At 44.3% G+C, this 12,459-nt stretch overlaps 1 protein-coding gene across 4 annotated transcripts in view; it reads left to right on the forward strand.

Moving 5' to 3' along the window:
* Positions 1-287: 287 nt before the first annotated feature.
* The window catches only part of SACM1L (SAC1 like phosphatidylinositide phosphatase), a 1,165,903-nt gene continuing 1,153,731 nt past the window's right edge, over positions 288-12,459 (forward strand). For 2 of the 4 annotated variants that reach the window (XM_069613352.1, XM_069613355.1), the window contains exon 1: positions 288-580. In XM_069613352.1, the coding sequence (XP_069469453.1) occupies positions 546-580 (35 nt within the window). In that variant the 5' untranslated portion in view covers positions 288-545. The remainder of the gene's footprint in view (positions 581-12,459) is intronic. The other 2 variants (XM_069613353.1, XM_069613354.1) reach the window with 2 other exon arrangements.

Below are 12,459 nucleotides of genomic sequence, written 5' to 3' on the forward strand. Positions count from 1 at the left end.
ATCAAAACATATGTACGCCGAAGGGTAGCTGAGAAAGCACAATCCTCGATCCAATACGTTTAACTATGACAAAAAAGGGACTGCGTCTGTGCTGCCACGAATGGCTCGTGGTCATTGAACCGAACACTCAAATACAAATTAAGATCGATCCTACGTGGCTAAAACCCCAAAATCCAGTATCCGCAGCGGTCAGACCGTGAGAGTTCCCAAAATGATTGGTCACTAGTACAAAACAAAGGCTCTGACGCTGCACTGTCTTTGCGTCTTTTTTGTTTAACCCTCAGTTTACAATAAAGCTAACTAAACAAAAAAAACATTTGACAGCGCTGTCCCTTGTTTGTGTCTACGCCCTTCTGTGGTTGTCGCCCTTTACTTCCCTCTTACTATGCCTGTACACTCTATTTCGCTCCATCTGCAGTTGGAACATTAACTTTGTCCTTCGCCGCCTTCCGTCGTCATGACGTCACCACACCGGCTGACGCGTCAGGAAGGAACTAGTGGAGAGGGTCATCTCTGTGAGGCGACCCAAGGAGGAGAATAGAGTCATGGCAGCGGCATGTAATTATGAGAACCTGCGACTGTGAGTCTCCCCGAGTGAACGGGGGCTGGGAGGGCATTTTACTTGTAAAGAAAGGGTGGGGACATTTGATTAGGAAGGTAGGGACATATTGTAGAGTGATCGGGCATAATGGACAGCAGAGTTCTTAGGGAGGGTATACAATGCAGGTGTTTTGAGCTCAATGATGAGACAGTTGGCAAAATAATGAGGGTTGGCAATATTCTGACGAAGGGGGCACAGAGAAGACCTCTCAGCTGTCCAGCGTTCTCGCTTTGAAGGCGAGGTGCGGACACACGTTTTACACTCGCCTTTTAAAAATCTCTTTCCACTTTCTAATGCCCAATGTATTTTGGGGAAATATCAAGTTGTGCGCGCATTTCAATGTCGGAGAACTCTCATTGTAGGTTTGCAAGAGATAGAGCGCTATTGGAGGAAGGAGTGTGAGAGTTTTGGGATTTGTGGGACATTGTCGGGCTGCGGTGGCATGCTGATTATGCAGTTGTTTAGGGGGTGGGTGTGGCAGGGATGAGACATGGAGAACGTACTGTTTTTATTTTTATGAACTGTTGAATTGTGGTGTACCTGACATAGGAGCCCGTGTGAGAAGTTATATAAAAAAATGTCATATTCTACATTTTCAGTTCGCCCTCACGACATATAGTGACATTATATGCTTCAATCATCGTCTTTCTGTGTGCCCAGTGGAAACTAATCTGTATCGAAGGGAACTTGTGCAAGTATAAAATGCAGTGATAGCGTTTGAAATTATTGGAAGCTGGGATCTAATTAGCTCCTGCTTCTTCCCTATTAGAGCCTGGCTAGACCAACAGTTCCAAGGAGCTATCCTTGGCTCCACAGGCGCTAAATAAAGAAGAATTTAGACACCTCTAGGACACGTTTTAATGTAATGGGCAACAAGTTAAAGTGTGGAAGTTACATTTGCAGAGCTCTGTGTTCACGCTCGTGGTTGCTCCTGTCTACTGGGTGATGCCTGGCACCCTGGAGCTAGTTTTAGTTCCTGCTCCTCAAATATGAATTTCGAATCCTGCAGTCAACTGTGGGGTGCTCAGATTCCGTCCACTCCAGTTCACAGTTCCAGCGCAAAAATGCTGGTAATCCTTCCAAGGCAGAGCCTAGAATTGAGATGTACAAGGCAGGGATCTTAGGTTTATTGCAATGGTTGAACTCGCAATGTTTAAACGGAGTAAAACATGGTAGGGAAGGATCAAGAAGAATTTCGGAGGCTAGATACTTCTAAAATTCGAATCAGATACAGTGTACAGACTGGCTAACACCATGAGTGCTTGAAATCATAAATCCTAGGAGAGGGGCAAGAGTGAAGATTGGCAGTAAGTTATCTGGCCATTACCTCCATGTCGTTCTTCCTTGTCCTAGTACTTGCATTTGAGGCATCGCAAAGAAGCATATGGGAAGGGGCCTATGATTAGACTACACCTGTATACCGCTGTCTACCATGAAAGTGATTGGTGGAGGTTTTGAATGAATCTGAACCACTGGCATTTCTCTGGGCAACCTTCTTTTTAGCCTGTCTGTGCCATTGTAAAAGGGGTCCAGCCAGTCAGGTACTGCCACCAATGGTTGCAGACCAGCCGGAACTGCTAGGCCAGGTCCCCTCGGCATGGAAACACAAGCAACCCCAGACATGTTTAGGCTTGTTGGACCTCCTCAGTGAGGTGCATCTTGGTTCCCTATGGCGCAGCGAGCAAGGGACTCACTATCTGTGCATACCCTCTCTCACATAGTGGGACAAACTATAACCACAAAAGATGGGTGGAAAGTTTTGAATGAATCTGAACCACTGGCATTGCTCTGGGCAACCTTCCACACCACTGTTTTTTAGCCCGTCTGCACCATTGCAGAAGGGGCCCAGCCATATGCAACTCAGTCAGGTACTGCCACCAATGGTTTCAGTTTGCCGCTGTCTACTCAGCAATCCTAGAACTATAGAATCCAACACCATGCCTCCTTAACATGTGGTGGAACCACACGTTAAACCAGAGCAGACAGATAACCGTCATTGTGACACCAGACACACAGCCTTGAATCAGTTCAATCCAGATGAAGCCTCCCATAAAGATCTAATCCCTGCCTTAACCCCTCCTGATGCCCCTTCCATATAACTTACTCCAAGGGACTATCATCGCAGGAATTTGGCCCCTGTGGAAGCCATACAAGTAGAATCTACTCTCTCCACTCGGAAGATAATCATGGCCAACTGCCTGCTCTATAGGACTACAAATACCATCGACCCAAGCCAGCATATTCACTGATGCAGGAGTTGTAGTCCAATACATCTGGAGAGCCACAGGTTGCAGACACCTGCACTGACCATATTCTTCACAACTCTTTACTATCTCACAGCCAGGGGGAGGCATCCTTATTCGGGCATAGGCTGTTGGTATTTGGTAAAACGGCAGGTGCAACTGCAAACCCCTACCACGCATGTGGAGCAGTTCGGTGCTGCATGCCTATAACAGGAGATCTGTAGCTGTGTTCAGTTTGATGCATGGTTCCCCCAGTGGGTACCACCCACCCTGGCTGCATAGGTCTATATTTAATTTGAGTTCATTTACTGTCATTGAGTGCCTCCACCTATAATTTCACTCTATTTTAACCTAGTTGGGGAAAGGTATGAAAACCCACTCGGCTAAAATGTTTCTGTCATCCCTACTTTCCTTCCACTACTCCTGGTTTGCATTTGTTTTAAGCACTTAATCCCTCCTTGCCAGGGAGTCTGCCATCAATCCATAATGATATCCGATACCTTTCCTGAGTACCTCACCCATGCATAAGATCACGAGCAAGCCCCTTTCCAGGTACCTCCATTGTCATGACTTCAGCCACATAATGGCCATAATGGTTCGGATTCTCCCCTCCCCTCCCCATTTGGCGAGGGAAGAAACTGAGGAAATCCTAATCGGGACATTTTCACTACTGTACTCCTCAACACAGACAACTCTTGCTGGCTTGTTCTGTCGTAAGTCCTCAGTCATTGCTTCAGTCCACTGTCATTCATGCAAGTGCTCTGGTACAGTTACTCCTGTACTGTTTCCCAGTCGATACCATGCTGCCACCTACTGCCAGACAACTGCAGTTCCCCCGCAACCAATAAACCATCAGCTTGACCACACACTAGGAACTACTGATCCGAAGCTTAACCCCTTAGATTCCAAGCGGCATGTTTCTGCCTTCTGAAAAAGGAAAATGTGCCAGTATCTGAACCTCTGGTATATGAGATGGACATATAAAGCAGAACAACTTGACTATTTCATCTTAGTTCCTGAACACTTTTTTTTATTTCATTATGCATTCATTCAGTTAAAAATAAAAATGCTTTATGAATTAGCTTTCCACTACATGTTTTGACCCAATGGATCTCCTCCTGTATTTGTATTTGTATTTTGGCCATGGTACACACCGCTGATGCAACCCTTCCCTGCTACAGAGTTTTGAATGTATCTGCAGTAGCAGTGTAGGGTCGCATTGGTGGTTGGGATCCACCATGGCCGCCTGAGGACGTTTCAATTGGTAGCATGTATGAGTGGATAAGTGGCAAGCTAATAAGGGATGTCTTTGACTGCTGCTTTAGATAGACTTTGGTAGAACCTCTACTATCCAATGTTCCTGCAAGTAATCTGGATATTCGATTAGTGGGACAAGAACCCTTTCGGAGCTTGCCACTTCTAGCCAAGACATCAAGCACTTTGTAGGTCTAACTGGATCCGCCTGCTGCAAGCAGTTGATATCTCGTCTGTCCTCAACGGGCAACATTGATCCTCCTCTTTCTATAGGGCACATTTCGAGGTGGCATGACTCCAGGCCTTTATGTGATATGTATATTATCCATATTTGAGGGCAGCAAACACTCACCCTGTCCTAGTGTCCTCCACCATCTCAAGTACACAAAACGGAAGGAATTCTGCACTCTCCACATGCTCAAAGGAAGAAACTTAGAACTGCATATATCCAGTTCCCAGACAACGCTATACCTAGTAAGGAATTGGTTGAAAACTAATGTCTAATTCAGTAAGATCCTGTTTTGTCTACAGAGAGGACCTTTTGCAAACACTCAACAGAACGGTTGCTGCTTGCAGCCAACCAGCCACCCCTTGTGCAACATGGCACCCTTGCATGACTAGCCGTGTACAGAGACATTGATGTCAAACTGTCAGAGATAGCCATAAAATGGATCACATGGTCGAAGGACAATCCAATCATCACCACTTGTACACTATTCGGAGGTCGCCTGAGGATTGGCTCCAAAGTGACTAAGGTGTGATGCTCGCCCATCGGTAAGGGTGTGCCCCCACCAACTATCGATGCAATAAAACGCTGCCACGAGAGGACAAACAACTCCTTTACAGTGACCAGGACCCCCTCCTCCAGAGAAAATGTACTCCTGAAATTCTTGGTTTGCAATAGTTCTCCAGGACCTTGCCTTCCCTTCGAATGTCTCTTGCGACAACCAAGACAGTTACATTCTGTCCCTAGTCTGCCTAGCTCATTTTCCGCTAATTGAACTGAGGCACTATGGGCAGCAATCTATGGCAAATTGGTTGTCTTTGAATCTTTGTTACCAGATCCACTGTTCACCAAAGAGCTTTGTAGTGCTCATTCACACCCTCCCTCCCTCTGCCCTTTTAAGCAGGGCAGAGAAGGCGCAGGCTTTGAAGAAAATGATTTACCTTGCTCTCCTTAGCGGAAAAGCCGCAAGTGCGCTTGACTAATGCTGTTTCATGTCATACTATCTATACATGTCTCAGCTTGCTTCCTTGGAGGACCATGGTCTGACCGAATTGCCAGGATTTTTCAAAATGTTTATTCAGTTTAATCGAAAAATGCGTCTATGTGCAGCCCTTTTGTTCTCCTGTGCAGTCTGTGTAAACAATTGACAGTCTCCCCATGCCAAAAAGGCTGCTCCATTTGATCCTCCCTCTAATCCCAGTGATCCTCCCTCTAATCCCAGTGAGTTGCCCTTTCCAACTCCCCCACAGTGCTCATAATGATCCACCAACAAAGTAGTCATGTAAGTCAGGCGTCTGAGCAGCCAGTACACACAAGGATCATTAAAATATATTTGAGTTGGTCTGAGCAGCCAATCCCATAATTCCAGCGTATTTATGGACATTGATAATCTTACCAAACCAAAATGTCTGACTGACCTGGACCGAGCCACTATGCTACTTCCTTTTACTCCAGCTAACCTTATACGGCACAACCTCCTAGGTGTTTCAACTGATCATTATCATGTCAACGCATACTCTGCCCATTTCTCAACTGGGTTCAGGCATGGAGCGATTAGCCATCTTTGGCCTGCTGCATGCTCAATGTTCAGATTTACCCACAGAGCGCAGTGTACATTATTCTCTCCTTAATTGAAGTGGCTCCCAGAGGATACCTCTAACTTTCCAGCAAACCACACTTTGGGCAGGGGTTGTATTAGGAAGGCAGTTTAGTAGTTCCTGATTCTCCAAAGCAAAGCCCTAAGGAGTTTGCATTATAGCATGCAGGCAGTGGAGTAACTTTTCTGAAAATGTTGGGGGGGACAGGGGTGAGGTGAAAAGAGGGCGGGTGGTGGCTCTTATTGATCGTTTCAGCCAAATTGATCGATACAATTTGGTTGAATGGTAGATTTCACTGAATTCGGTCATCAACATTAGTTCGAAGGCAAAGATACTGAACATGAAGAGCTGGTGTTGTGGGGGTGTCGCCCCGCCTCCCATGTTCGGTATTTTTGTCTTCGGCAGTTGTGGGGGAACGAAAGATCTGTTTTCTGCACCTCCAACATTCGCCTACCAAGATCAAACAACCTGAGAGACTTACTTGTCAACACACGTGAAGACAAACCCAAAAAAAGCACATTGACAAAGAAAACTGGCACTTACCCTTGCTTAAATTGTGGGAATTGTAACAGTATAATAAAAGGAGGAACAGTTGTACATCCCTAGACAGGGGAACAAATCACAATAAGATGCCATGCAACCTGCAACACAGAAAATTGCGTGTATTGCATACGTTTCCCTTGTGGCATATACTACGTGGGAGAAACAGGACGAAAATTACGTATACGCATTAATGAGCATAAATCTCGTATACCCAATAAAATCTCTAATTCAGCAGTAGCAAAACATTTCAATGAAAAGAAGCATAACATCTCACAACTTAGATTTCAAGTATTAGAGCTAATTGACAATACCTTCAGAGATACAAAAAAGAAAAGACAGCAGAGAGAAGCCTACTGGATCGACTGACTAGAAGCGTTATCACCGCGAGGAATGAACGATGAATTTGACCTTAATTGCTTTCTATAATAATTCTCTAATCTGTATAACTGCACAATTAATTATCACTTGGATAAATTGAGTCACTGTAGGAACTGTACTTAAATATTTACAAGTCTATAGAATATTTGTATTTCCCCCCAAGAAAAAAACAGATTTAATGCAAACACTGTATTCAAGCACTAAAAAGCGTGATTACATGAAACAGTAATGGAGATGACCCACCGAAAATCACTTTTTTAATCTTTAACAGCGAGCATTTGTGAGAGCGACAGGCATCTATACAATAAGAATATCTCTGGGTGTCACCAGTCTACACAGCACTTTACACATACACCAGAATGCACCACGAGTACAGTTGGTCAGTTATCTGATTCTCCACCGTTTTTTTAACATTGTTACTTTGTTGCTCACACTATAACACTGCACACATTAGACATGCACCTCATAATTCATCATATGTACGGTATTTGTAAGTATACATGAATTAATAAAGATTCGCTTCTAAAGCACAATGCTAAGTAGGGTATTGGACAGACCACAGTTACTACCGTTGAGTATTACGCACTTGCCCATACTAACATGGCCGACAAGCTCGTCTGCGAGCGGTCATTTTAGATATAAACGTTTCCAAGACAACGTTTCACTTTTCTGCAGCATCCGAGTTAGACAACAGCTCCGAACGCTACAATCGCAGTGATCACAGGAACGAACCGTGTGCTTTTAAGGTAAGCGCGAGGATCGTATGATTAGAAATATAACAAGCGCAGCCCATTATCACGATGAACGCGCTCAAGAACGTATACAATTTATTCATGTTTACAGCGTTCCACGGGCGTCCTTTATAACGTTGGCTACCGCTGACAATGATTGGAACAAGCATGAAACTGCAGCTTAGTGTCCGCACTCGGTGAAGTAAGGGCACACTTGGGGTAATATTTAATAAGTCACACAGACTAACCGTTATCACAGTTTGGTGAAGTCTTGATTATTTAAATTTTAACTATTACAGTAAGATCAACAGGAAGAGTTACTGTATCAGTACTTAAGTTTCTGGAACACATTACTTGTTTCACCATACAATCACGAGTGAACAATGAATAAGTAGAATATAGACTCTGGAAAAACAAGCAGTATTTTTATCCAAGTTACTAATTGAGATATCTGTTTCTTTTTCTTTGTTTCTTCCCTTTTTATGTGTTACATGTATTTTTTGTCACTTGTGGGTACCCTGCCATTTCATTGTGCCTATTGTAACATGAATTGCATTGTCATGACCTATGTAGAATACTCCAACAGTGAACCTGTGTAGATTTACCCGGCTCTGAAGAAGGAAATTATATTTTCCGAAATACATTAGCCATAGGGTTTTTCATTTGCCAACAAAGAAACGGGGCACAATTTGGTGCTATTTAACCATTTGCAAGCTATTAGTAGTTCAAAATTCAAGGAATTAAAGAATTCAATGTGACCACCATAAGAATTGTTTACTTTTTCCAAAGAAAAAGACAAGATATTTAACCATTCGTGGGAATTACAGGTGTGCGGCCCACACCGATGGCTAATCAGCCTAGGTCCTTTTTTCTTCGGTCCCCCCCGCTTCCTCAGCATTGGTGGCAGGGGACCCAAGAAAAAGGGACAGGGATGGATCTGATGCTGCAGAGTACGGGAGAGGCGGTGGATGGAGAAAAGGTAAGATGGGGGTGGGGGGGTTATGGGTGTACTGGCGGTTTGGGTGGACATGGGTTTGGTTTTTTGTACAGAGGTAAAAAACATATTTGCAGCGAAAATGACTATGGTCAATTTCGCCATGATTTTGTACCTCGGTCAAACAACCTAAATCCCTGAGGGATAACACTAGATGATACACCACAAGAGTCCATGGCTGATGCTCTGTTATAACTTTCATGAGACTGGTGGCCTATCTTTAAAATTCAATTGGGCCCCCACACATCTCCAGCCGGCCTGGCATGCACCCAGTGACACAACATAACATTCACAAACTTAATTCCAATAGAACATAAACACACACACACACACAATGCATTATCTATCAGTTATTCAGACACAAAAGTCAACACACATATGCTTGCATGCACTCACTCGCACACAAATGCACCCAGCACCTCCATTGACATACACTGTGTGCACACAACATTTATATGTACATCTACAATAACACAGGGAAACAGTGGTGCAACGTCTATTGAGCAGACCAGAACTTATCACCCCCCTGATCCCTTAAATGTTGGGCTAAATTGACTAGACCTAGCTGTACTATAAAGACACTGGCTGAAAGGAACAGATACACTGGAATGTCAGCAATTCTCTTGATTTTCCCTTTCATTCAAAGGCAGAAGCCATCGGTTAATGCAGTGCAATGGGTGACCAAATATACCAATTTCTAAATGCCATATATCTCCAAAGTTGAATTCTGCACAGCACTGTATATGTGTACGTGCTGATAGATGTTTTCTACAAGATTCTGACTGATTAAAATTAAGGTATGTTTTCCTGTGTTCAAATGGCTCCAAGCAGTGGAGTACCGAACGGGATAGGCAGGGGGGGGCAAGCTGACCCCCAATTATCTTTTAAGCACCAGACCGGGACATTTGTCATTGGGACACCTCTCCCGTTTGGCACATCAAAGAGGGCTCCCAACAGCAAAGGTGTCACGCTGGCAGGACAATGTGTGCTGAGCAATTCCTGCTCAGCACGCTCATTGTCCTGGCAACAGGACACCTTACCCATTCCGAATGGTAGAGGTGTCGCGCTGCCAAGACAATGTCCCAAGGAGCCCTGGGCAGCAAAGGGTCCTCATGTTGCTCTGTATCAACAGAACATTACAATGTGAGCGATTAGGCACTGATGGGCGGGACGGGGGATACTATTAGCAGGGACTTTTGTCCCTTTAGACATGTGAATGGGAGGGAGTGATCAGAAGTGAGAAGGGTCCATAATGTTGCATGCTTTATGAAATAATGATTGTGGCTTTAAAACTGAAGGGGGATTTGTTAGGCTCACATTAATCTATGATGCTATTGTGACTTTGCATGCAGAATGGGGAGAATAACATTAAAGCCATACTCCCATTTCTCAACATATTTCTATGACGATGTATATGGTGTATGGTTAGTTTACTATGAAAGGCTAGTTTATTATGTAATGTGGTTTGCTTCCAAGGCATTGCTATAAATCATTGTTTAAGCACATGAAATGTAAAGCAAAACCTTAATAAATATCTATATCAACTGAACCTGGAAATCTGTGCGCGGTCGCTTAAATCGTCCACATCCCAGTTTCACCATTTAACCAAGTGCGTGATCCTGAGCAAATCATTTAATCGCATTGTGCCTTCTCTGCAGCTCTGCAAGTAACTCCGATTCACTTCAAAGCTTATGTTAATGCATCATGGTATTATAATGAAAAATCCTGATGGCTATAGAGTTGCTCCACATATGACAAAAGTGCAATTTAGGTATTTTGTACCACAAAGTTATTTGTCACTTGGCTTATTTATGGCAACTTATTCTAAAGTCACTTCCATGGTGCCTCCAAGTATCAAGGACTGATGATGCACCTTGCAATGTCCTTTTCTGTGAAGTCACTTCTGTTGGTGCAATCCATATAATAATTAGGATGGTGGTACTTTAGTAGCATCTGAAAAGTGGCAAGACTAATTTTAGAGGCGTTGCAGAGCTGTGGCTTGCCACAGAGCACGCACCATTTGTTATTGTTAGTGTGTCTACATACCTGGGGCCTTAATGTGTACTGTGAGCTCTGCTCACATTGTTCAAATGTGACACGCGCCCTCACTAGGGTCAGCCCGCAGCCCAGCCCCCCAACAAACATACACAAATGCAATCCAAAATTAATATATTTTTTTTTTTAAAGTACCTCCGCTCTGCTTTCAAATGCCGCCCGGTCCACGTTTCAAGTTACACCGACCTAACCTCTTCGCACTCAAGCACCTCCAGACGGAAACCAGCAAGCTGAATTAGCTTCCTAGTTCGTGTCTGTGTGCCTCACAAACACAAAGCCGGGAAGTGATTCTCTGCGCCGTAGCCCCTGGAAGTGCTGCTGCTAGTGTGGCAGCACAGGTGCCAGGCTCTGCAACACCCGGTTCAGTACCCTGTCTGCTGACTTTGGGTCAGGGCAGCCAGGTTGAGGGACTGAGCCATGCAGGGCATCCTGGCCCTGAATGTGTTGCAGTGCGGCTGGCAGGCATCTCAGCATTATGTAATGAGACAGCGCAAACCTTGCTGGGCACCCCAGCCGGGCTCACGCTGTCCAATTACATAATTGTTGATTGCTTCCCCCCTGCCCTCCCTCCAAAAGTTGGGGAGGGACAAAAAGGCATGCCACAGAAGTTGGGGGAATGGGGAGGACAAACCCCCCTGTCCCCCCTCCGCCCCTATAATTACGCTCATGCATGCAGGCTAAATGCCCGCCTTGTTTGGACGACAGGGAAAGTTTAACTGAGGGGTAATGGGATACTGGATGTTTTTATATCGCCACAGAGAAAGGACTCTAATTAATAAAAAAAAAATCTGTCTCACTCATGGACGTTGGTCTATCAAAAGTAAGTACTCGGATGGGATTGCGGGATGTGGAGGTCATGTAAATACATACAAAGGAGGTGAGAGCACAAAACAAGTTTGAGACACGAAGAAGCTATCCTTTATTCAATACTGGAGCGATCCTAGATGTAAAAGATCACATTGGGACGTGGGCAACATTCATGAATATGGAAAGGATCGTGCATGGAATTATGACTTAAAATTATGGCTATAGAAACTAAGAAAAAAGGCAAATTTGAAATAGTAATAAATCTAAGATGAGAATGTTCAATATGTCTTTACGGACGGATCTTCAGTGGACAAAGCAATGCAAGATCAGCTATGGGAAAAAGTAAAAAGACTAACAGCGCAAACAAGGCTGGTTGACAAAAAATGTGCGATAATTCTCCATCCTACCGGCGATAAATGCCAAGGTCGTACCGTCCATTATTTATGGTATGGAAGCATCGCTAAACATGCTGAGTGTGATATGGCAGAAACTTGAAGGCCATGTGTAGAAATCGGTTTTGGGCCTCCCAAAGTCGACATCCATGTCAGCAATTAGACGGGAGCTGGGCCTGGTCTCCCTTGCTTCGCTGGTAGAACAGAGCAAGATGAGACTCTACAGAAAGATTGTAATGGCAGACACCTTGCCAATCTATGCGATTATTGCAGAAGAGCTCAAAAGTGGCACCTGTAAGGCTCTCAACAAGTGGGCGAGAACAGTGCAAGGCAGTCTAGCGTGTATCGTGCTCGGAAGAAGATCTAAAATCCAACCCAGACCGAGTAAAAAGAAAAATGGAACTTATGGACTGGATCAGGACGATTGATATTGTTAGTGCAAATAAGCTACTCTTGCACCTCCCACCGACCTTTAATAAAGTGAAAACGCCACTAAATTACTGTACAAAATTTCCGAATAAAAACATGCGAGGAACTTTTTTGAAAGCCAGATTAAATCTGCTATGGACTCACAAAATCTTGGCAATTAGAACACCGAAGATGGACAATAGATGCCGTCTGTGTAAAGACAAAGAGG

The sequence above is a fragment of the Ambystoma mexicanum genome, chromosome 5p, assembly GCF_040938575.1.
Source record: "Ambystoma mexicanum isolate Mex_15411 chromosome 5p, UKY_AmexF1_1, whole genome shotgun sequence".
NCBI classification, from domain to species: domain Eukaryota; kingdom Metazoa; phylum Chordata; class Amphibia; order Caudata; family Ambystomatidae; genus Ambystoma; species Ambystoma mexicanum.